Below are 26,538 nucleotides of genomic sequence, written 5' to 3' on the forward strand. Positions count from 1 at the left end.
ACAGAGTGAGTTCCAGGACAGCCAGGACTATATAGAGAAACCCTGTCTCAAAAAAAAAAAAAAAAAAAGAATCCCGTCTACCAGGAGGCACCAGGCAAACAGAATAACCTCGAAGGCCAGGACCAGAGGTGACTTAGTGAGAGCACCCCTGTGTCACTCACTCCTGTTTACTCTCTAGAGTTTTTTTTGTTTTTTTCTTTTTTTGAGCTGGGCGTGGTGGCACACGCCTTTAATCCCAGCACTCGGGAGGCAGAGGCAGGCGGATTTCTGAGTTCAAGGCCAGCCTGGTCTACAAAGTGAGTTCCAGGACAGCCAGTGCTATACAGAGAAACCCTGTCTCGAAAAACCAAAAAAAAAAAAAAAAAAAAAAAAAAAAAAAAACCAAAAAAACAAAAACAAAAGAATTCTTTTTTTTTTTCTTTTCTTTTTTTTTTTTTTTTTTTAAGATTTATTTATTTATCATATGTAAGTACACTGTAGCTGTCTTCAGACATTCCAGAAGAGGGCGTCAGATCTCATTACAGATGGTTGTGAGCCACCATGTGGTTGCTGGGATTTGAACTCAGGACCTTTGGAAGAGCAGTCAGTGCTCTTACCGGTTGAGCCATCTCTCCAGCCCCTCTAGAGTTCTTTATGCTGCACCCCAGAATTAGCCTGGACTTTACTCTCCTATGCTATGGCATGACTGTTCCCTCTGGGCATACATAACATGGCCATGTCTATGATGACCTTGCTTAGCGTGTTCAATCTAATCAAAGAAAGAGAAAGGAGAGGGGGAAGGAAAAAAAAAAAAACAAAACAAACAAAGAAAAAGGCTAAAGAGATGGCTCAGTGGTTAAGAGCACTGACTGTTCCACCAGAGGTCCTGAGTTCAATTCCCAGCAACCACATGGTAGCTCACAACCATCTGTAATGGCATCTGATGCCCTCTTCTAGTGTATGTCTGAAGACAGCTACAGTGTACTCACATAAATAAAAAATAAATAAATCTTTTTAAAAAAGAAAAGGGCCAGGCGTGGTGGCACACGCCTTTAATCCCAGCACTAGGGGAGGCAGAGGCAGGTGGATTTCTGAGTTCAAGGCCAGCCTGGTCTACAAAGTGAGTCCCAGGACAGCCAGGGCTACACTACTCTGTCTCGAAAAACCAAAAAAAGAAAAAAAAAAAGAAAAAGAAAAGAAAAGGAAGGGAAAAAAAACCCTAAGCAAACAAAATCTCAAGGGCAACGCGGTGTTCATCAGCACACATGACATGCTGCCACTGAATTCAGGCTGTGGGTCAACAGTGCCTCAGACACCAAAGACCCCGAGGCCCAACTGCACTAAACCATTTCCAACGCCTGCTTCTACAAACAGATGGCCAAGATGTTCCAAGATGGCCGGTTACTGCTAACCACTAACACCAGACTCGGAGTCCTGCTCCGGACTCAGTCCTGGATTGGCTAAACCACGGAGTATTCAAAGCTGTCAGCCTTGTATATGGTATGTACACTCGATACACTGTTTCCTTTCTAAACCTTCTGCTGACAATAAGATTTCTTTGTTAAAGTGGCAAGAAGGGAAATAAATAAAAAGCACGGAAAGAAAAGCACACATACCTGCCCTGCTCTAATCTATCTATAAAAATTAACTGCATTGTCTGACTTCTCATTTGCAAGTCCCCAGAGAAGTCAGTACATGCTAAATACAAATCCAGACACTTGTATCTAGGAGGAAAAAAAAAGATCTCAGACTTTAAAAAAACATGACCTTGATTGATCTCAGCAAAGATCACCCACTGATAACCAGGTAACATGAAAGACAGTTGTGAAGTTCACAGGACAGGGAGCAGCTGACCCCTGTGAACCAGGCTGGACCACAGCATCCCCAAGGCAAGCTGAGCAGGCTTAGGAATTCAGGAGCACAGCCCCTCCCTCTACACTCAGTTCCCAGGGAAGGGGCCTGGAAGGCAGCAGAGGACCCCTGAACTCACGTCCTGAGACAAACTCAGGGACATCACAAGGAAGCAAGCAGGGTGTAACGTACTCTGAAAACCCAAGTGCTGGGTGTCTTTAAAAAAAGAATGAGAGCCAGGTAGTGGCAGTGGTGCAAGCCTTTAATCTAGCACTCAAGAGGCAGAGGCAGGAGGATCCCCGAGACCAAGCCAACCTGGTCTACAAAACAAGGTCCTGTACTACCAAGGCTACACAGAGAAACCATATCTCAAAAAAAAAAAAAAAAGTGCAATATACTCAAACAAGCAAAGCCTGCGAGAGACCCCACAACCCTGCATAAGCCATGTTGGGGGTCCTGATTCAAACATCTAACAATCTTGGATATTTGAATACTTGGCTTATTAATGTTAGGGGGTAGTCGGAGGAATGAGGTACAAACAGACATATTTGGCATTGTAGCTGCATAGCAAATTATGTATTATTCTCCTACACTCTAAAGTATGTTGAAATAAAGTGACTCACAATCTGAATTTTCTTCCAAGTAGCAACAGTGACAGGAAAAAGAAAATGAATGAATGAAACCAGACAATTCTCATTAAACCCTAACTCTAGACATGGATCGTGGGGTGACAGGAGCCCAAATTCATATTATTCTATCGACTTTGGCTGGCTAAAAATGCCCATGATTAAACAAAAACAAATTTAACCTGTCTGTTGAAGCACTTTGAGAGATAAAACAGACTTAATTGAGAGAAAAAGATTCTTGATGAAACCTGAACACTTAGGAAAAAGAACAAAACCCATGCCTATAATCCCAGCACAGGAGGCAGGGGCAGGAGGGTCGGGAGTTCAAGGTCACCCGAAGATGAATATCAAGTTCAAGGCTTGCCTATTTGAGGCCCTCTCAAAACAAATTGACCAACAACAACAACAAAAACCCTGAAAGGCCCCTCCCTGGTTCCAGGACCAGCTAAGCACCTTGGAACACCTGACAACCAACTTTCCCAACCCACCTCAGAACCAAATCTCCAAGGTGGGGCCTGAGAGGTGGTACCAGTGCTAAGAGCCTTGCTTGGGGTGACTGAGATGCAATCTCAAAGGTTCCTCCCTTCTCCAGGGGCCCAGCCAAACAGTAGTTAGTCCACCAGGGTTCCCATGTTCCAAGCCGTCTGGGACGAGGATCCCATAGGATCCCATATCCTCTCTGCTAGGCCAAGCTTTTTTCAATTTCAAAAACATACCAAAAGAATTAAAACAAACAAAGAAGGTGGCGCAGCTAACTCGGTGGGTATAATGTGCCAGGCCTCCATTCTCTGTTATCTGAGGCAGTTCTCACCAACGTTTGGGTGTGTTCAGACATTCGTGTTGAGGTTGAGCCTACTGCCAAAGCAGAACTCCCTGGGAAGAAAACAAATGTACCTACAGAGCCCAAGGGACTCTCACTGGGCAATGGATCAGCGAGAATGCCTTCCCTTTTACGCAGCAAATCCAGGAGAAAACCCCCAGTAAACAGGCCAGGGCTAGGGCCCTGGCAGCCACCAGAGGCCTCCAGCTCACCCAAGGAAAAAGAAAAAAGGGAGGGTGGGGGTGGGGGGCACAACTGTAGCTTTGTTCACTGGGAACAAACTCGAAGCCACAAAACTGACTGGCATTTGATCAGAAACCCGTCAATACAGGTCACTGCCTCAGCTAGGAAGCCAGAACTCAACAATTCAGAAAATTAACAATCTCAAGTCCTTCAAAACACTCCCTGTCAACAGGTATCAGTGTTTGCTGAGATTGACAACCAACACCCCTGGGGAGGGGGGGGGGGGTGAATGTGACTCCAAGAATCCAGTGTGAGGCGGGGCAGGGAGCCGGGTGGACCCTCCTGGTGAGCTCTGACAGGCACCATTCAGGGCTTGGTAGCAAGGCAGAATGAGGAGTAGATAATCTCTAAATCTCGCTGCAGGCTTGGAGCTGGTCCTGTTTAACAGTTCGGAGTTCGCATTAGCTACATTACTTGTGGGTGCCGTGGTTTCATGTCAAACATGGAGACGCGGGCATGCTGGAACGTGCAGAAAGGATGACGTGGAGCTAAAGGCCCTGTTAACTTTCCTCAGTGGCAAACTGCTCTGGGGGCCTGACTCGACCTCTGCTGGCTGTACTCTAAGCTTAGAATTCCTTCCTCACGCTTGCTCTCTCTCTTGCCCCAAGAAGTGACCTATACAAAGGTGTTTAAATGCCACAGCCTGGCTCTTTGAAAGAGGACAGTTTCTAAGTTTTCAGAAGGATCTCAAAGCAGGGAACAGAGATGAAATCCAGAGAGTGGCCTCAGGTGCTTCACCTGAGAAAATAGCTAAGACTGAGTACCAGGGATGTAAGAGGCACGCCCTGAGCCTCACAGATAAAACTAAGGACCTGGAGATGAAGAAGGCTCCTGCATGTACAGGAGCACCTTCCTGACATCATCAGCATCAGCGAGCAATGGCTCAGAGGTTAAGAGCACTCATGGTTCCCCCAGCAAAACCAAGGTCGGTTCCCAACACCCAAAGTGGGTAGCTCTCGATCACCTGTAAATCCAGACTGTCTGACCTCTTCCATGTTTCCTAAATCTTTGTAGATTTCCAATACTCACTCACACTCTCTCTCTCACATACACACACTTAAAAAAAAAAAAACTATTTAAAAAAAAAAAAAAACCCTTCTGGTGGGAACCTTAACCTACGCAGTACTTCACCCTGGCAGTTTCCCAGTTTCACGGTGCCAGGCACTTACATATACACCAGATTTCATAAAAGTCGAGGGCACCTGAAGTCTCTGATGGGTCTCAGAGTAATTAAGTATGTTCGAGTATCTTTCAACAGTGCAGTATCTCCCGTGAATTCCAGAAGCCTGAGAAGCCGCCTCCTCCCAATATTCAGAAAGGAGCTATCCTTTTCCTCCAGTCCTTTATGGCAATTCTCCTTATCTAAAGGTCCCTCCGTTGATACACTAGGTATTGCCACATAGAGCTTTGAATTTTAAAACCCAACTGCCCCAACCATGTGGAAGGGAGACATGAATGAAGACAGTGGATTTGGCAAAGCTCAATCGTGTGATTACGTTAAATCATATCAGGGTAGGAACAGCAAAGAGAAAGTATAACCAATACACTTAAAAACAAGGAAGATTTTCCACAACTCACCAATGTGTCAAATTATCCATTCGTAACGACTTCAGCATGGTTTTAACTATACATTCATTTTTAATGGTAAAAAAAAAATTTTTTTTTTTTAATTTAAAACAAAAAAAAAAATAACTAAACTCAGTTCTAGAAGACACGGGCGACTTACCTGACTCCTCTCTTTGTCCACTTTCTTGAAACACTTATTCAATGACAAGTTGTGTCTCACTGAGTTCTTCCACCCAGTAGGTGCATTTGCAAAATACGGGAAATGTTCTAAGATCCAGTTGTAGATGTCCTTCACTGGAAGGCGCTTGGTCGGAGAGTCCTCGATGGCCATAAATATGAGGCAGCTAAAGGAGTAGGGGGGCTTGCAGTTGGGGTTCTGCCTGGCATCATAGGGCATGTCCGAGTGGGCAGGGGATGGCGGGGTGTCATCGTCTAGGTCCTGCACAGGACTGACACTCCTAAGGACCGACTCCCCAAAGCTCTTCAGCAAGTTCTTGCTCTCATGCAGCCAGTTCAGGTTGGTCAGCTCTTCATCTTCCATGGCCCCCTCTTCTAATCGGATGTCGGGCAGAGGGAAGTCAAGATCATCGTCTTCCTGGAGGGCCTTGGAGAAACCGCTGCCCCGGTAACGCTGACTCAGTCCACTGGACACACTGATTCCTGAGCTCTCAGCCTTCTTACTGGCAGGCATGACTGGACCCATTTACGTGAAGGCTCCTAGGAAGGACAAGGCAGAGAAGTCATGAGCCGGAGAACCCCAGAACAGGAATCAGATCAGTTTCCGCCTGACTCCCTCTGCTCCTATCTGGCTCTCAACTACAAGGTGAGGGTAGAGCAGTACTCCTGCATGGCAGCCACACGAGCCCACCATACAGTTACACAATGAAGAAAAATGAGCCCAGAGTGTCAGCAGAATGGTGACCTTGGTCCGGCGGTGGTGGCGCACGCCTTTAATCCCAGCACTTGGGAGGCAGACGCAGGCGGGATTTCTGAGTTCTAGGCCAGCCTGGTCTATAAAGTGAGTTCCAGGACAGCCAGGGCTATACAGAGAAACCCTGTCTCAAAAAACCAAAAAAAAAAAAAAAAAGATAAGTGTCATGGGTACCTACTGTGGCTTTGTATTACCAGATTCACTGTTTATTCTTCTCAAAGAGAAAAAGGCTGGGTCTGAAAGTACTCACTCAACTGTAATCCCAGCACACCTGTACTTTTGGCATTCTTCAGGCCTCGGCAGGAGGATAGAGAACTCAAGGCCAAGCCGGGCTACAGGAGATTCAATCTCAAAACTCGGGGTGCGGGGGCTGACAAGCTTGATGGCCTGTGTTTTGATCACCCAGACCTCCATGATGCAGGGACAATCAATCCAGAAATTTATCCTCCGACCTCCACATGGGCACTGGGCACATGCACTCCCATATATACACAGACACATGCATGTGTACATATATACACTGTATATACACACACACACATATATACATACATATATGTATGTATATGTGTGTATGTGTGTGTGTGTGTATATATATATATATATATATACACACACACACACACACACACACACAAATAAGTGTAAATTTTTTTTCATAAGTAAAATACCAGAGCTGAGAGGGAAGGCAAGGAGAGCTGCTTCCAATCCCCTAAGAAGACTCTTACAGCCGGGCGTGGTGGCGCACACACGCCTTTAATCCCAGCACTTGGGAGGCGGAGGCAGGCGGATTTCTGAGTTCGAGGCCAGTCTGGTAACCAAAGGCCATTGATTTGACTGTTTTGTTTTATTTTATCCCACAAAAATTGTAAGGAAAAATTACAACTTTAATAACATTTAACAAGTGTAAACCCAGGACAAGGAACTCTGCAGAGTGCAACTTGACTGAGTACATTCAATTTAAGGACATCTCTAAAGAGAAAAAGTGTGTAGCCTCAGGCACTAAAAAATACGTGGGGATGAAGGATAAGTCATTAACTAGGATCTGTGAAGAAAATAAAGCTAGGAGAGCAACTGAAAATTTCACTACAGGAAGGCAAATTCCTCCGAAGTCCTAACAGATCCTTCCCGCCCGCAGCATCTCCACTCTTATCAATGACCTAGAACAGAGAGTAAAGCAGTATGTGACAAGAAAATACAGGGAGATGTCAAGTTTACAAATAGAGTCACCCCTACAGACACAGCCCTCTGGTACACAACTCAAGATAAAAAGGACAATGAGTCTTTCAGTGGTGGTGTGCAGAACTAAAACTACATGCTTAGTTTAAAAGTATCTGTTTTTTTTTTGGCTCAGTGAGGAGTTAAAGCAAGGTACCTAGAGAGGAATGAAATACATCGAAGGTAAACAAATGGTTAACCCAAGCCTCTAAATAGCCATTAACGTGGCATCTAAACTGACCACTGATTCAGCACAGGAAGTTCTAGAACTGGATTCTAGAAAGCACAGTGCAGCGCTCAAACAAAGAGGCGAGGTGCCAGCGTGCTGTGCACTTTCCCCCCAGCTGGACAGAGATAGAGGAGGCACATCTCCCAAGTGGACAGGACACGCCATCTCAAAGAGGAGAAAAATCGCCAGGCAGTGGTGGCCCATGCCTTTAATCCCAGCACTTGGGAGGCAGAGGCAGGAAGATTTCTGAGTTCAAGGCCAGCCTGGTCTACAGAGTGAGCTCCAGGACAGCCAGGACTACACAGAGAAACCTTGTCTCAAAAAACCAAGAGAAAAAAAGGAGAAAAACCCCACTCAGCCCAAACAAGGTAGGCCAATCCAGAAGAATCCAGTTCATCCGAGGAAACATTTCTGTCAAAAAAGGAAGTTAGTCTCTATCATACAGCATGCACGTTATAGAAAAGTGGTGGCTCCTATCTTCAGGTTTGGATCTAGTTAAGGAATCCAGCCTGATACAGCTTTTAACTTCCTTATGAAGAAATCAAGGCCAGCTTGTCTCAGAGTTCCCTCAGATTCCCGTAGAAAGGGTTCTAACTGCCCGCACATCCACACACGAGAGAACTACCCAGCCAGTTGAAGTCAACTTTAGCACCAAATGAAAGTTTTATGTCTCCTGAGCTTCCAAACAGGAAAATTATATCATGGCTGACAGTAAAGTAATTTAATTGCACTGTTGCTATGACAACATACTGCTCTCTTTCTTTTTAATTTGCTTATTTGTCAGTGGCCTCCCAAAGGAACTAACATGCTATTCTCCATGTTTTCTTTTGTTTTCAACAAACACTGCCAGCAACGTGGTTCTATACGAAAAACAAATTTAAATGCCAGTGCCAAGAAGAGTTGGTCTGGAGGGCCCTTAACCCCTAGATTATGTTTCCAAACTCTCCACTAACTACATTCCTTACAAATCCCTCCCTTTACAACAGCATGGAAGACTCCTTACTATCCCTGTCCTATATTACCACAAAACAAACAATTCCCAGAAACCACAGCTGAGTTTTCCATTATATCTTAACTACAAAATTTTCCAAGTCTCCTTTCCCTTCTTATTTTAGAGAGGCGGAGGGGTAGTGTGCGTCTGTGGTCAAGCAAACATTTTTTAATCTGCTGCTAATAATGTTGCTTCGAACAGTTACCCACCAGTGACCGCCTTAAGTTATTGGTTACGTCTCACACACCCTCCTTTTGTTTTCATTCTTTTTATGACTTCCTGTGTTTTATCTTCCTTTCTTTCTTCCAACGAAGAAAATGGAGTAAAAACGCTTACTTTTTTGGCTAATAGCAGAACGTCTCCAAATACCTGACAACGCCATTACGGCCCAGGTCTGAACAGATGTTGGTGGTGAACTTTTTAAAAAGTTGAGAAATCTTTCTCAACCAAAGCTGGGCAGTCGCGAGTTTGGGGGACCGGGAACCTCCCCCTCCTTGCGCGCGCACGCACGCACGCGCTCCACTCCCTTTTACTGTACTTGTCAAAAACATTTCAAGGGGACCAAGGAGGGCAGCGATTGGCTGGGCCCTGCGTCAATCGGCGGCGTTGCCAGGCAACGGGAAAACTGCTCTTCTCCCCGTACACAGGGCAATTGGGAGCACACATACCTTCACTGCTGGTCAGATGTCATAAACCTTTTATTGGCCGCAGCGTGGCGAGACTAAAACAAATCAATACGCGCCCACCGTCCCCCCAGCTCACGCGAGGCCCAGAAAGGCTTGCAAAGAGTCAGGGTGCGGAAGAGGGCCCCGCGAGTCTCGGGATGCTCGCGGCCCGTGCTGAGCGTGCTCGGCTAGGGAGGGGATCTTTGTTAGGCGCCCGTTCGCGGTCCTGGGGTCTGGAGTTGATCGGCACCCTCTGCCAGACTCGAATTGCTGAGGATGCCTGTTCCACAGACAATACCAACTCTGTCGCTCTCCGAGTCGGAGGGGAAACCGAGGCACGAGAAGCAGCCAGCACGTCGGGGCAGGAAACTCCTGGGCGGGCAACTTCCCGGCTCAGGACTGGGGTCCCCCCCACCCCGGGTCCAGCTTGGCCCGCGCTCCGCATTGCGAGCCCCGTCCCCGTGCCGCTGCGACGGCTCTGGAATGCGGACCCCAGCCTGGGTGGTGCGGGCGGGCGCGGGCACCGACTCACCTGGCCGAGCGCGGCGCCGGGCCGCCGCTGCCTTCAGCGCAGCCGACAAAGTTTCGCTGGCGCCCAGCGGGCATCGCTCGGGGTCCCGCAGTGGACGCTCGAGCCCTGGGCGGGCGGCGGGGGGCGGCCGCGGATGCGGGCGACAGGGGTGCGGGGAACGGCGCGGCATGGGCCCCGAGCGAGCGTCCGCGGGCGCCGCGTCCTCCCGCCGGCCCCGCCGCTCTCCACGCCCCGTCCCGCCTCCCGCTCGCCTCCGCTGCGGCGCGTCGGGGCCGGGGCGCGCCGAGCGGCGAGAAATTGTTTCCACTGCAAACAAAAAAAGGCGACACATGACCAGGCAGGAGGAGGGGAAGCGCGGGGAGGGAGGGGCGGAGAGAGCCGGAGAGACGGAAAACGTGGGCTGGGCGACCCCGGGCTGCGGCGCGGGTCCGCTGGGAGGCCCTTTGGCCAGGCTGGGTTCCCCGGCTCCCGTGCGGCACCCAGGGACCCAGGGGAGCCGGGCAGGTGGCGCGTGGCCGGCCCTCTCCCCTGCTTCAGGCCACACGGGCGGTGCTGCGCAGCTGGCAACGTGTCGCCGCAGCGCTTTTACCTCGGCCGCCTGCCTTACAAGGCTCGAAAGTAAAAATAAAAAGAATTACGACGCGAGCGAGGCTTCGGAGGGTGAAGAGAGAAGACTCCACTTCTCTCCCCAACTACTACTGCAGCACTCCCGAAGCGGGTCCAGTCCTCCTCCACCATGTACCTCTTGCCGGGGACGGAAAAACTGATCCCCAGCCTAGACTGCCTTGGCTTCGGAGAGCAGGAGGATGGCCGCAACCACCAAGGGAGAGGTGAACCCCAAACGCAACGTCAGTGGGTTCTCCCCAGTAGGCTGGGCTAAGGGCCCCATCCGACTTCTATATCTGGAAGGAAAACAAATCTCCGTCCTTCACCATTTTGAGCCTCATCAACTAAAACGATAATCTGCAGCCTCCCACCCCGCCCCCCAATGGTGCAACCACTTCTCCCAGTCTCCAGACACCTCCAGAGAATGGCCACCCACTGCTCAAGGCTCACCAGCCGGCTGCCTTTGGTGAGGATGAAAGCAGAGTCCAATAGGACACCCTGCTGGTGACATAAATAAAAATAGGATTGTGCACCACTCCCAGGTAGCTAGGCGAGCAGGTCCTACAAAGAGAAACCCAAACCATCCTCCCACGCCCACCAGAAAAGTGGACAGCTACGAACAGCTATCTGTGAACTGGACTGAAAAACCCAGCTGGACAGGAACTTTTATCATAGCCAGACAGGGAGAGAGAGAACAGTGAGAGAAATACCACGTGCTTCTGGGAAGTTTGTTTCAAAAAGAAAGAAAACTCCAAACCAATCTGAGATGCAATCCCCCACTTAACAAAACTTCAAGATTAGGTAGGTGGCAGGCAATCTTCAGCAATTCAGACTCACAGAGACTTCACTCCTTGCCAAGCAGCCAGAAGACCTGGAGAAGCCCAAGGTAGCCTGAGGTCATCCAGAGACACCTTCTATGTTATTGAGCACATCTTGTGACTAAGTGGAAGGTACCCGGTGGCAGGCACATTAGATCATCTCTGGAGTCGCACACCAGTGATTCTAAGGCCCACTACTGGTAACCCAAACCAGGACAAGAGAAGATCAGCCACCTGTGGCTCAGCTAGGGCAGGTCCCCCTCCTACAACAGCATGTCCCTTGACCATCTTTAATCCTCACCAAAGGAATCAGGTCAGAACTGACTTTAGAGAATTTGTACTCTCCCTGCTCTGCCTTGAGCTGCCAGCCCTCCCAACCCCTCTCACACTTCCTAGGCATCTCTCTACTTAAAGTAGGCACAGCACCTTATTTCTTCCCCAGTCCTTCTTCCTAGGTTCCCAAAGCAGGTGATTAGGCCTGAACTGTGTATGCCATTCTTTTTTTTTTTTTTTTTTTTTTTTTTGGTTTTTCGAGACAGGGTTTCTCTGTATAGCTCTGGCTGTCCTGGAACTCACTTTGTAGACCAGGCTGGCCTCGAACTCAGAAATCCACCTGCCTCTGCCTCCCGAGTGCTGGGATTAAAGGCGTGCGCCACCACCGCCCGGGGCAGTGTATGCCATTCTTAAAACTCCCTTCCTGGTCTACAGAGTGAGTTCCAGGACAGCCAGGACTATGCAGAGAAACCCTGTCTCTGGAAAACAACAACAACAACAACAAAAACTCGCCTCCTAGTGTGTGAGCTGGCCATGCCAAATAAACAAAAACTGAACACACAGGACAAGTTTAGGCTCTAAGAAGCCATCAAGAGAGGGAGGAGCACAGGGAGTGGGGAAGCTGCCTTTAACGGGCTGGTCTTATCTTTCCTTTCCCTCTGAGGATTTTTGCTTTCTTACATTCGCAAGCCGAATGAGTAGCTTGTCTGGAGAAGTGTATGAGGAACATCTGGAAAGCCAACCTTAAGTCCCAATACCCTTAGGTGGGGATCCTTGCTGTACACATCAAAGGAACCCCCACCCTCCAGGCTGATTGTGCTAACAACCTCTACCTCAGGCAGGAGATGGAAAAGATGCAGCAAACAGATTTATTGAGTATGACTTGATTTGTTATTTTTCCCTTTTCCATTCGAGATATGCTAAGAGATGCCAGGCAGTGTTGTCCTAAAGAGAGAAAGGTAGGCTGATAAGGAAGGCAGACCTTATCTCATGTGCAAGGTCCACAGTTCTGCCTGCCTGGTGATCTAAAATGGGCCCAACCAGACTTTTGCTGTAAGCCAGAGCAAGCTTGGTGTGCCCTCCTCCAACAGTGATTCCACAGATCCCTGGCTCTGGGACAGGCAGCCTTGACATTAGCATCCAGGGGCCAAATTCCTGTAGGAATAGCCTCATGCTCAAGTTCCTGCTGTGTTTTCCAAATATACCCTAATATCTTGGGTGCCAAGAAATCTCAAGCAGGCCAAATAATTTAAACTATTGTTTTAAATAGCTATTTGACAGCAGAATCCTATCTCAGACCCAGAACTCATTTCTTTTGTTGTGGTGGTGGTGGTGATGGTGGTGGTGGTTGTTTGGGAATTTGGCTTTCTTGTTTTGTTTTGCCACTGCCTCCCCACTCCCCAGACAGGGCTTCTCCCAGTAGCTCTGGCTCTCCTGGAACTCACTCTATAGATGAAGCTGGCCTCAACCTCAGAGATCCACCTGTCTCTGCTTCCCGAGGACTGGGATTAAAGTGACATGCCACCACTGCCCAGCAACATTTATTTTCTGATTGCCGACTTGATGGAATCACTCCATACCCCATCTGGACACAGACTTGGGTTCTGGGACAGCCAGCGCAAGGCGGTATAGGCCTCCGTTCCTCCTTCGTGGTTCTTAATGGAATAACTGATAGTCCCTCAAAAGCAGTGACAACTAAGTAGATTCCAGAGAGACCTTGCTGTAGGTGCAAAGACCTGAGGCGGGCCTGGAAAGACAGCCCTCTGCTCCAAGGTAATAGCAACTGGTTCCAGTAAAAAAGCAGGCAGCTCAGCTGGTTGCATGGAACTGGGGACAGGATTCCTCTTTTTGTCCCTCCCTCCAGTTCAAGGTATTTCTTGCTTCTTGCCAGTAGAGCTACTCTACTCTCCTCCCTGTGGGACAGCTTGCTTATGGTCACACATGGCTTCCCAGCCATAGTTCTTGAAGTCCTCAGGTTTTAGCATCCACCACCTGCAGACTGTCTCAAGTCTTCTGTTCTCTAGTTTAAATTCTCAGGGAAATGAGTCCTCTGACCCCTCCCACACCCCCAGGCCCCAGGAAAGAGAGAGGCAAAGCCCTTGGTAGATTATCTGACACAACAGGCTTGGGGAACAAAGCATAGATAATTTTGTGAGGAAGAAATGTAATAAGTATGGTTGGAGTTAGGCCTGGCAAGATGGAGGAGCACCCTAAACCTGGGTTGTTTTTCCTGAAAAGCCACCCAGGGAGCCACTCCATACAAGTCCAGATATCCCTAAATGGGGTCCTAATATGTATTAGGCTCTCCTTGGAATAGCTGTTCTGACAATCTCTCCTCCAGGCAGGAGAGTGCAAACAGACTTTGAGTATAACTTGATTGTGTTCAAAATGCCCTTGTTTGTTGGACAAATATTTACCAAGCATTGGGTTAGGTTCAGGAGGGACAAGGTCTGCTTCCTGTGGGGTTTATATATTTGTAAATAGATATGGAAGCATCATAACAAAACTCATGGGATACCAGTGTGAGTGGTTCCTTCACATTCCATTCTCAAGGCCAGGGAAATGGCTAGGTATTTTTACAACCCACAAGTTTGGTTTTCAAAGAAATAGGATTCAAAGGATGAATGGGATCTGGATACAGCATGAGTTTTTGGAGTGGGAAGAGAGAAACAGAACCAAAAGCTGTTGGAACAGCTCAGACAGCATGGCAACCCTGCACTCAAAAGGCAGGGTGGGAGCTGAGAGCAGCCCACTGTGATGGCTGTGTTCGCACACATGTGTTCACACACATGCAGCCCTGGGCTCCCTCCTCAGCACCCAAAACAAACAAAGGAAACAAAGACAATTTTGTAAAAGTGGGTTTTGCAAATTTAGGAAGAGGGCTGGACAGATATAGGTGGCTCGGCAGCTAAGAGCACTAGGTGCTCCTGTGATGGATACAGGTTCAGTTCCTAGCACCTCATCAGAGCAGTCACAACTGCCTGCAACTCTAGTTCCAGGGCATACAATGGCCTAGTCTGGCCTCCATGGGCACCTGTACACATAGCACACACACACACACACACACACACACACACACACACACACACACACGGCACAGGGCATGCACACACACATACAACCTGAATAAATCTTTTTTTTTTTTTTAATTGAGGTGATAATACTGTTAGTGACTCCCTCTGAGAACTGAGAACAAGTTTTTGGGTTTTTTTTTTTTTTGATATGCTCTTCTTTTATACTTGCGTTTACATTTATAGAGTTCTAAGCTTTCTACCACTATGTTCCAGTTCTCCGAATGTGCATCAGAATTACCTAGAGGGCTAATTTAAATGCTACCAATGGTCCCCACACCCATGATTTCTGGTTCCAGAGGCCGAGGCTTGACCTGAGATATTTGCATCTCTAAAAAGCATGGCAGACCTGAGAACCATACTTTGAGGGCCACTGGATTCCAGAAGAATCAATCAGTCTAGGCGGCAGGGTATAAAAGTCACCAAAAGCCGAAGAGGGTGTGTCCTGTGAAGAGGAGGAGGAGAGGTACAGCCAAAGACAATCCCTTAGTCATTGCTTGACCATAACACACAAGGATGCTATTTTTGTTTGCCAGAACAACAACAAAGCTCACTTTTCCCCTTCTATAGATACAGATGGAAGACCTGGAAATTCCTAAGTGAGGCAGAAGACCGAGTCACCATATGACAACCTCAGTGCACTCCCTCATGTTTACCAGGCCGATCCTCAAGGGTGGAGCCTGGGAAAGGCTTCTCGGTATTTCTTCAGCAGGGAGTAGGCAAGGATGCTGACTTGAGGTTCAGAGGGGGGAGGGGTAAGGAAAGTAGGGGTGATGGGTGGGGTGAGATTCATTAGTTCAGGCTCCCCTGCCAACCCCTGAGCCTATGAAGTCACCTGCTAGAGGCAAACTAGAAGTATAATGTCTCTCCGCTCCTCTGTAACCATAAACAAGACGGTAAACGGATGATCTAGAATCCAGTTTCAGACAAATCACTCAGTCAACAGGGATTTGCTTTAAAGACCTGACAACTCCGTGCCCGGTGCTGAGTGATGAGGCCGTGAAAGACAGCCCGGGAAAAATACGAGTGGCACCAGCCATCAAGGACAGGAGGACACCCGGTAAGCATTATCCTAAAGTTTCTGTATTATTTTATGTGCACGGGTGCTATGCCTGCACATGTGTCTGCAGACCACATGTGTGCGTGGCACCTTTGGAGGTCAAGAGGACGACCTTGGATCACCTGGAACTGGAGTTACGAGCACTCAGAGAGAGCCTTGAACCAAACCTGAGTCCTCCAGAAGAGCCAGTGCTCCTAACCACTGAGCCATCCCGCCAACTCACTGGCAAGCATAGAGGAAACAACCATAGAGATACAAACATACCAAGCCCAGCGCCAAGGCCAGAATAGTGCAGCCAAACATACACATGCTAGGACTTAGCAGCTAGACAACCCCCAGGCAAGGAAAATAACTTCTTTCCCTCTATCTAGTCCCCTTATCTTAAAAATGAAGGAATGGGAGTGGGTGGAGGTTGTCTGTGAAAGAGCTTGCCAAGTGAGCAGGGCAACCCCATGGAACGAACACAAACAGTGGTAGAAAAGAACTACGTGTTGTCCTCTGAGCACACACATCACACACAGACAAACACATGCACACACTCAGTCCATGTCATAATACACATAATTATTATTACTATAGATTATATAAATACCATAAAGAGTTGTTAGAAATAATTGGTATAAATTATTATTATTATTAATCTTAAAAAAGAAATGGGATAATAACTAATTATATCAGCTAGCATTGGGTCATTATTTCAGGATGCCTGACATGATTATCTTATAAGGAGAAAACATGCATTTTATTTGGGCCTTTTTTTTTTTTTTTTGGAGGCTCCTATCCATCGGTGGCCATCTTGCTTTAGGCCTTTGGTGAGGTAACGCAACATGGTGGGAACATGTGCTGGGACAAAGTTACCATGTCATGACTGGAAGCTAAAGAGAAATGGAAGGTCACGAGGCCCCTCAATCCCCTTGGAAGCATGCCTCCAATGGCCCAAAGACCTCCACTAGGCTCCATAGCATAGAGGCTCCACCATCTCCCAGGAGTATGACCACCCTCGGCAACCAAGCTCATTCATTATGAGCCTTTGGGCGATTGTACAGCATCTAACCTGTAGCAGCCTTTCATTGAGCTGTGGTAACAATTAAATGAATTAATATTTGTAAGGAATGTATAGTGGAACCAGAGTACATAGTACAGGATTTTGGTTAAGTAAACAAATAAAAAAGATTTAGTTTGCACACTGACATATTTGCATAACAATTTAGAAATTGTATGCCATATCAGGGATTGTAAAAGAAAAAAAAAAGTGTAAATATTTGCTAAATATAAAAAGAGGAAACTGGGTGTGGTACCAATAAGCCTACTATAAGCCTAGTACTCCAGAGGTGAGAGGCAGAAAGATCAAGAGGTTAAAGGTCATTCTGGACAACTTAGGAAGGTTGAGTCCACAGGAGCTTCTCTAACAAAAGGGAGGCGATAATAATTACATATGCAAATATATGTGGGCAAACAGTTTTTAACATCAGATCTGGCATGTAGCCTCTACTGGCCTAAGATTTATGATCCTCCTGCCTCAGTCTCCCGAAGTCTAGGATTACAGGTATGTCCCACCAGATCTGGCTCGTGGCATTTAATTTGAAACTCTCACATAACTTAAAGAGAAAGAAAAAACAAAACAAAACATCTCAATCAAAGGGGCCAATTCACACACACACAGAAGAAGGTAAAGGGGGACTTTACTTCAACTTCAGTGAAGTCAAAAAAACACATTATAGCAACTGTGATGTCTCACTCCATCTGTCAAATCGACCCACACTTAAAAGTAAAAACAGGGGTGTCGGGGTGACTGGGAAGGTATCCTCACACAACTAAAGGACGGGTCTGCCTTAAATTAATTAAAAATGTATTCTCTGAGCCCTGCCATTGATCCTAGACTGCCAACCGATAGGGATTTAGCCTAGGTACTTCCATTCCACCAGACCTCCTGATCCCTGAGGTGGGAAATTCCAGAAAAGTAGGAGTCAGGCCTGCAGAGTTCAGGGATGTGGGTTCAGCATTATGTGAGCGGTCTCTGGCACGTGCACTACCAGAGCTGAAGCAAAGGTTCCCACAGTGCCTCCAAAAGTGTTTTCAGGGACAATATCTAAGATCCTGGTACCACAGAACTTGTGGAAATAAAAGGCTGGAGTCACATTATTAAACCAGAAGCTAGCTCGACCCGTGGCCCCTTTGCTCCCTGCTCCTTCCAGTTTTCTGATAGTTTTAAAACCATTTTTTTTTTAAGCTTTCCCTTTTCTGATTCAGTTTCACAATCTCAGATGTAAAATAATTTACAAACAATTCATAATGTTAAGAGTTGAGGGGAGCTGGGCGTGGTGGCGCACGCCTTTAATCCCAGCACTCAGGAGGCAGAGGCAGGCAGAATTTTTGAGTTCTAGGCCAGCCTGGTCTACAAAGTGAGTTCCAGGACAGCCAGGGCTACACAGAGAAACCCTGTCTCAGAAAAAAAAAAAAAAAAGTTAGCAGTGGGAGCCAATGGAATCGCTACATATTATAAACCCTATATGCAGAGATATAAAGTTTTTCTGCCCAAGAAAGGATTCAAGGTAAACCTTTTGAGTAGCCAAATTTCTCTTCAAAGATTCAAGAATTCCAAACACTTGTGCATTTGTGGAGGAGTGAAGTGGAAACTTGAGGGTTCTTTGGAGGGCCAGTTGTGTTGGAGGGTTTTTTGCTGGGGCAAACGTGAAGGAGTGTTTTCCTGAAGCAGACACGGGTGAAAGGGATGTTCTGCGAAAGCAAGCACGTGAAAGGACACGTGACGAAGTGGTCTTCGCTAATGACACACATATACTGGTCCACCTTAGGTCACTTAGTTGAGCTCCATTTGTTGGGACTCTAGAGAGAAACTTGACAAAAACACTTCTGGTAATGTGCTGCAGTTTCTTGCTGCTCAGACTCGGGTGATTGGCAGAGTGATGTCAGCTGAGACAGGTTCATGGGCTGAGACAAGTCCCGTGGAAGACGCGTGATGTTTGGAAGAAAGATAAAATGGACTCAATGGACAGCGAATGAGGCTGCGCTAAGCTCACTTATAGAGCTAGCTGTGCAATGCTTTTTACTGGTTCTTGCTTCCCTGAGAGAGGCACAGCCTAGAACTTCTGGTGTCCTTCCCGGTCCCCCCTGCTGACTTGTCCCCTGGTCCCCCCTGCTGACTGGTGCTGAGGCTGCAGCCTGGCTGTCTCTGCCAGTTCATGCCACTGCTGCTGATCTGTGTTTTCTATCCCGACTCTACCAAACTGGACTGCTGGTAAATCTGTGAAGGGTTTTCCAGTAGATCAAGCTGCCCCTGTTGACTGTGAACTGAACTGCAGACTTCCAGACAAACACGGATGGGATCTGCTCCAAGGAACCATTTCTAAGCAAGTCCACTTCCCCCTGTAAGGGTCCATGATTTGCCGAAGAATGACACCCCCAGACTCAAATAGTATGTAAATGCAAAGAGTGTTTTATTCTACAGAAGTCCAACATGCTGGGGTCTACCATATACAAAGATGGAGAGACCCCAAAGTGAGCTCGCAGGCCAGATTTTAAAGTACATTAGGTTAAGTCCAGGGAGGAGTAGGTGACCTCTATCTTAATCTTGGTTCTATATCTAGGGACATTCCAGAACCATTGCTGGAGCCTGGGGGGAGTGGGGGGCGGGGGGCTGAAAACTGTTGCTGGGGAAGTCTGGAAACTGTTGCTGACCCATTGACCTTGCCTCAGGGCAGGTTGCAGGGCAGCTTCTGAGGCCTGGACTTGCCTGGACTTAAGATTTAGGCCTAGTCTCCTGAACTACCAGCCTAACCTTCTCACCCCATACCCTTTCTTTTCCACTACCTCTGGTGGGTGGTGGGTTAAAAGAGAGGTAATGCATCTAAGAACCATCATTAAAAGTAGACTTTGAAAAAAGTTACAGGAGGGCAACATCGACTTGCAGGATTTATCTATAATTTTGATGATGCCGTTATAAGAAATGAGATGTGTTATCACATCTATGAATCAAAGCATACCAGAGGAATGGGGCAGTGGCTTCTCCTGACCTCCTGGGTCACACTGACTACAGCTGAGAGCTTGTGCTGCAGGAGACTGCCAACCTTGAGTTTTCAGATGACATTTATCTACTGCTCTTTCTCCTCTTTGTGCATGTGATGATGTGTAAAGTACCACAATTACTTAAGCATAGTTCCTAGGGGCAACAGTTAGGTGCCTACAAGCTCTGGTAACCGTCTTCCCACCAACTCACGGTCTTATCTATAGTCCCGTTAAAGAAACCCTAATGTTAACTAGGTATGTGTTAATTAGCAGCAAGCTCCAGGCTAAGGACTCCATCAGGCATATATAAAAAGAGCTTAGTCAGCATATCCCCCATATGACAGGCACATCATGGGCAGCTTGCCCTCGGAATCTCTACACAGCACTGCAGCTCCCCTCGGCCGCCATTTCAAACAGCTAAATCACCAACCAAAAATACGAAAGTGCAAAAACTGTGACCTTATCTAGACCACACAAAGGACACTGTTTGGATGTCACCCCATTTGTCTTCAGCTAGGGACAGGCACACCTGACCACTCAAGCTGTTCACTGCTCTGTGTGTATAGGAGGACAACCATGAGCACACCCAACTTTTCATTTGAGGGTTACAAACAAGTACTGACCAGTGAGTCAAGTCACAAGTAGAGACCCAACCAATGAAAACTGATTATCATCTTCAACAAATGTTTATGTCGCACCTAGCCAGTGCCAGATAGTACCCTAAGATTGGTATCTTTGGCACAGGAAATGTGCCTGTAGGCTCATATGTGGAAGGGCAGTCCCAGCTGGTGGCACTATTTTGGGGTTAGGTGGTGAAAACCTTAGGAACTGGAACATACCCCCTGGGGCCATGCCTTTGAGAAGTAGCTTGTCTCTTTCCTGTCTCTTCCTGGCCACCATCATGTGAGAAGCTCTGCTCTGTAGCCAGGCAAGCATGGACTGACTCCTTCCAACTGTAAGCCAAGTAAAGCTTTCTTCCTTTTAAATTGTATTTTAAGTAATTTGGGGATTAACTACAGAGACAAAGCATCTGACCAGCACAAAGACTTTGCAAAAACTCATTTTAGCCTCACATCAATCATATAAGGAGCTATATGATTTCATTTTCTAAATAAAGAACCCAAGTCTCAGAGAGTTTGTCCACCTACCCAAGGTCACACAGCTCCCAAGTGATGTGTGGGAACAGGAACATATACAGATCCCAGAGTTCAGAGGAATCAGAGATGCTTTGGAGAAATCCAGAATATCTGGATTATTCTTAGAGACCTTCCTAGAGGGAAAGAGATGAAGGATGGACAGTATAGGAGCTCAGACAGAAAACAGGATGAGGACACAAAGAAAGAGTAATAAGGGGACTTTTAATCCAAGAAGGCAGTACGTACAAAACAAAAACAATAAATTCACCTGCTAGGATGATTGCATTCTCTCTCTCTCTCTCTCTCTCTCTCTCTCTCTCTCTCTCTCTGTGTCTGTCTGTCTGTCTGTGTGTGTGTCTCTGTCTCTCTGTGTCTGTCTCTGTGTGTGTCTGTGTCTGTCTGTCTCTGTCTCTCTTTCCATCTCTCTCTCTGTCTCTATCTCTGTGTGTCTGTCTGTCTGTCTCTCTGTGTGTCTCTGTCTCTCTCTCTGTGTCTGTCTCTGTGTGTGTGTCTGTCTCTCTGTCTCTCTCTGTCTCTGTCTCTCTCTGTCTCTGTCTCTCTCTGTCTCTGTCTCTCTCTGTCTCTCTCTGTCTCTCTCTCTCTCTCTCTCTCTCTCTCTTTCTCACACACACACACACACACACACACACACACACACAATCAACCAGGGCAGGAGAGAAGGATCAGTGGAACTTAATGTTCTCACAGATGATCCCCAGCACAGGATGGTTCACAACTGTCTGTCCCTCTAGTTCCAGAGAATCCTATGCCCTTTTCTGGCCTCTATGGACACCTATACGCCCATTGTGCAAATATGTACGCTCAAATATCCACATATACAGCCTGGCAATGCTGGGGCACTCCTTTAAACCCAGCACTCAGGAGGCAGAGGCAGGCGGATCTCTGTGAGTTTGAGGTCGGCCTGGTCTACAGAGATAATTCCAGGACAGCTAGAACTAGAGAGAGAGAGACAGTGAAAGAGAGATCAAGAAACTGAGGCCTTATCACAGAAAAAAAAACATAAACCAAAAAGTCCACAAACAAAATAATCCCATACATATACATTAAATATATTAATCTTTAAAGTAAATAAATAAACCAGATACCAAATGTCAAATAGATTGCAATCGCTTTGACAGACATGGATAATTTGTGGCACAGTGGCCTCTCAACTAGATGACAAAGTTCACTAATACCTTCTGATTTGAACCCTTACGGTCAGTAGGGATCTCTTGTGCTTCCGTGTATGTGTGTGTGTGTGTGTGTTGGGGGCGGGGGTGCACATGTCCACATGTGTATGTGAATGCCAAATGATAGCCTGTTCCTTAAAACAGGGTTCTTTGGCAGCCTGTCAACAAGGCAAGACTGACTAGCTAGCAAGTCCCTCAGCGATGGGACTGTGAGTAGGCTCCACCACACCCGGCTTTATTTAAAGATTTATTTATTTATTTATTTTATGTATATGACTACACTGTAGCTGTACAGATGGTTGTGAGCCTTCATGTGGTTGTTGGGAATTGAATTTAGGACCTCTGCTCCCTCTGGTCAACCCCACTCGCTCAGTCCCTGCTCTCTCCGGCCCAAAGATTTATTTATTATTATAAATAAGTACACTGTAGCTGACTTCAGACACACCAGAAGAGGGCATCAGATCTCATTACGGGTGATTGTGAGCCACCATATGGTCGCTGGGATTTGAACTCAGGACCTTCGGAAGAGCAGTCAGTGCTCTTACCTGCTGAGCCATCTCGCTAGCCCCATACCTGGCTTTAAAGGGGGCGGCGTGGGGCAGGGGTGGGGGATAAAATTCAGGCCATCTTCTTAGCTATTATGTGGTTTTTTTCTTTTTGTGTGCTGGAATTTGCACTCAGAGCCTGATGGACACTAGGTAAATGTCCTGCCACCGAGCCACACTGTACCTTTCATCTTGTGACTCGGCACAAGCCAAGGAAAGGTGCCCATAAACTGTGAGCATGCGTGCACCTCACCTCAACAGGCAGAGGCTCGGAAGGAAGCAACCCCACAGACTGCTCACTGCGTCTGGGGGGTCCATTCAAGGCACCTCACACCTCTGTACTCAAAGCCACGTGAAGGTGACTGATTTCAAACATCTGCCCTCCAAACAACCAGACATCCTTTTTAAGTTGGCAGCCCTTCCAAAGAGGAACCCTGAGTGGCTTTCCTGTGTGTCTCACATAGGGCCTGGTCCAGCCATCCAACAATACGGATCCCAGAAGCAGGCGCTGCCTTCACGACTCACGGCCACTAATGTCCAGTGCTCAGAGCAAATGTCAGGAGGTATTCAGAACTGGGGTCCAGGCACTTGGCTCACAGGGACCACCCAAGGACCAAGGTGTGCATGGCACAGTGTTCTGAAGTCAGGATGCAACCACAGGCTGGGAGTTAGCAAACATCACGCAGGCTGCTCTCAAGCCATGATCAAAGGGATAGATAGATAGACTTGTGATAACCGTGCCGTCCACTGGCATACCCAGGCTAGGCTTGCGCGCGCACGCGCGCACACACACACACACATACCAGCCTCCCGGGCATCTCTCCAATGGCGCAAGAAGGAGGTAGCCTCCATGGTTCATTTTCTCTTATCAGTGTGTGCTGAGGAAGTTGTATTCACTCTGCTGATCCTCCTGGATTTCTGTTGCCTGGGACCTCTCTCTCTCTCTCCTCTCTCTCTCTCTCTCTCTCTCTCTCTCTCTCTCTCTCTCTCCTCTCTCTCCTCTCCTCTCCTCTCCTCTCTCTCTCTCTCTCTCTCTCTCTCTCTCTCTCTCAGACAGGGTTATGGTTGGAGTTTGGGGAGAGAGGAAGATGTATTGTTCCAATTCTGAATATGAAACTGGTCTGCATAAAGAATCTGGGTCCAGAGCAAAGCCTCTGGGTTGGATGAGTGAGGCCACTTGGACCTGTCTTGTTCCTACAAATGGGTTGACCAGAGACCTTTCGAGATCCCTGCCAAAGAGCTGAGAAGATGGATGAGAGAGTGCCTGAGAGCATGAAGACCTGAGTCTAGATCTCTAGCCCTGGGATAAAAAGTTGGGTGTGGCAACACATATCTGTAATTCCAGTGCTGGGAAGGCTTAGGCCAACAGAGCCTAGAGTGCACTGCCCCACCAGCCTGAATAAAGGAGAGGAGCTTCCGGAATCAGTAAAGAGACTTCATCCTAAGAGGTTCAGAGTGACAGAGGAAGCCATCACCTGATGTTGACTTCTGGCCTACACACACACACACACACACACAGAGAGAGAGAGAGAGAGAGAGAGAGAGAGAGAGAGCGCTCATCCATTTCACTGGCAGATACCACCAAAACGTTTGTTTTGTTTTGTTTTGTTTTAAACTTCCTCCAAAATGTCTCTTTGAGCCTTCAAGTATATAAGACTGAAAAGTAAGTGTTCCTGGCCCAGCCACAGGGCAAGAAAAGCAAGGTCTCAATGAAACACAAAAGCCAGCACAGACCTGAAGGGGAACAGGCGGCCCCCACAACAAGGCAGCCAACTGCCAAGCTGTCATTTTGCTCGGCGGCTGAACAGAAGGCCCAAGTAATGACAACCACAAAACTCATTTAAAGTCTGAAAAGGTGACTAATGAGCTCATTCATGCTGGCTATAAATTATTCACTCCAACACTGATCCCACACTAGACAAACAGTAAAGTGAACTTTAAACACAGACCCGGCCGGCCTTCCGACTTGAGGCAAGTTATGTCTGTAAGACTTCTCACAATGACAGGGATACTTGTCCCCGTTGCCTATTGTCACATTAGTCTTCTGTTTACTTTTTTTTTACTGCCTTTAATCAAGTTAAGCAGACAACAGCTGTTACACATTTATTTCTCTGCTGTTTTTTTTTTTTTCATTAGTTATTAGGAGCAATCATGAAAGCCCTAAAAATAACAGCAAATTATATTCTCTCGAAATTGAAGGCTGACCTTAAAAATGAAGCCCAGGTCTTCAGAAAGAATATTCATACCCACATGCTGGCTAAGTGACAGCCCCACACACAGGCAAAACATGAGTGCCTGCCCAACTCTCAGAGAGCTCTGCAATTTGCTTCTACATTTCCTTTGGTCTGGAGGGAACCAGTTGCCTCAAAACCACTGGATACAATAGACCCAGTTTCTGGCGGTCATGTTTGGGTTAAGATTTTCACGAAGACATTATCATCTTAAGCAAATAGAAGAAATGTCTGCCGGCTTTTTCCAGCGCTGATAAGTAGCAGGTTCCTTGAAAACGCACCCTGGTGCTGCAGATTGCTTTCGGTTTCCTGTTTAACATTAAATAAAGAAGTGTCACTCTTCGGTTTTTACAAACCGAACTGCTTGCTGCTAGCGTGGCTGCTAAAAGCATGGCGAGCACAGCTTACGTGGTCCCCTCTTTCTTTTTTGCTCACCGGCTATCCTTTTCAAGACACTGTAAAGGTTTCAAATCTGTTTGGCGGATTTAGTTTTAAGTCCCCAAACAAGTACTTAACATTACTGCATGGTTAGATCTCTGAACATTATGTATTTTTAAACTGCTTCAAATCCTTGGAAAAGGAGTCACAGAAAAGACTCATATCCAAATAACAGCAGATGGGGGCCCTAACTAATCAAAAGTGAAAGCCGAAAGCTAGACACTGCAGAGTGCAGGGATGGCTGGGCTCGCTGCAGGGATGGCTGGGATGAAGCAGCGGTAGGGAGACTCCACTTTACTCTGGGCCCCCGGGATACCCCCTCTCCTAAGGAAAATCTTCCACATTTTCAGTTTCTTGCATGATCTAAATGAAAGCTTTGTCCACCGCTTCTGTTGCCTAAGACACAAAACATATTTTTTTTTAGTGTAGAAAAAATACATTTTTTTTAAAAAAATGTAGAATGGGGGAGTCCTGCAATATTGATAGCCAAGGCCACTGCGTCCTACCTACAGCGCTCTGGGGACTTTCCTGTGTTCCTCGGGCTTTCATTCACATCTCCAGATCGAACTTTAAGGCCTCTCCACCAGAGTCCTGGAAGTTGCTTTTGGGTTTCTTTTCTTTTGTTTTTGGTCAATTTTACTTCTTGGAAAAGTTTTGTTGTTGTTGTTTTACTTTAGTTTAGGTTTTTTTTGAGGTGGGATATCACTATGTAAACTCACTATGTAGATCAGGCTGGCCTTGAAACTCACCTAGCTCCAGCTGCCTCTGCTTCTCCAGCGTTGGGACTGAATGCGTGCACCAACCCGCTCAGCTTGCGGAGCGGTTATAAACTCGTACAATTATAAACCCGTACTGAAACTGGTCAGAAGCTTTGTCCCCACGTGTGCGCTAACCTATATGATTCTTGTTGCTTTAACAGTTTGCATTCTCATAGATAAGTGGTTTTGTCTCATGACATTTATCAATTCAGGCGTCTGCGTGTGGCTGTGGATGAGGACACGGTGGAGGTCAGAGGACGGGGTGCACAGGTCGGTTCTCTTCTTCCACCACATGGGCCCCAGGAACCAAACTCAGCTCGCAGCAACCGGTAGCAAGCATCTTTACGGCAGATGAGCCGTCTTGTTGGCCCACGGTGTAAGGTTTTGAAAAATCTAACATCACAATGCAAACGTCCAGATCAACCAAATAAATATAAAACCCTGGAACGGTCCTGCTGTAGGATCAGGTGCTCCACAGTTCTATGCGGAAGGGTGTGGACAAAACACTACTTTCCGTCCTTCCTGGCAGCGTGTCTGACAGGCACAGTACACCTCTCTCATTATTGGTGAGAAACCTGGCATGTCCATAGACAGTCTAAACACCGCCCTGCTCCTACTTTCCCTGGGGTGGACCACAAGTGATGTCAATTTTGCCTGAAGACATTCAGGGCTTCAGAACAACAGCAGTCAAGACAATGGAGAGCAAGCCCTCAAGGATGCCATCCAAAGGCTCACAGA

At 47.2% G+C, this 26,538-nt stretch overlaps 1 protein-coding gene across 9 annotated transcripts in view; it reads right to left on the minus strand.

Annotated features, from left to right (window-relative positions):
- Foxn3 (forkhead box N3) overlaps window positions 1-26,538 on the minus strand; it is a 370,218-nt gene that overhangs the window by 192,875 nt on the left and 150,805 nt on the right. For 6 of the 9 annotated variants that reach the window (XM_085830613.1, XM_021179586.3, XM_029484504.2 and 3 more), the window contains one exon: window positions 5,246-5,802. In XM_085830613.1, coding sequence (XP_085686739.1) covers window positions 5,246-5,788 — 543 coding nt within the window. In that variant the 5' untranslated portion in view covers window positions 5,789-5,802. Of the gene's footprint in view, window positions 1-5,245; window positions 5,803-8,790; window positions 9,525-9,651; window positions 9,889-26,538 lie in introns of those variants that run through there. The other 3 variants (XM_029484507.2, XM_085830614.1, XM_029484508.2) reach the window with 3 other exon arrangements.

This window comes from Mus caroli, unplaced genomic scaffold (genome assembly GCF_978045245.1).
Source record: "Mus caroli unplaced genomic scaffold, Mus_caroli_1 scaffold_14, whole genome shotgun sequence".
In the NCBI taxonomy this organism is placed as follows: Eukaryota; Metazoa; Chordata; class Mammalia; order Rodentia; family Muridae; genus Mus; species Mus caroli.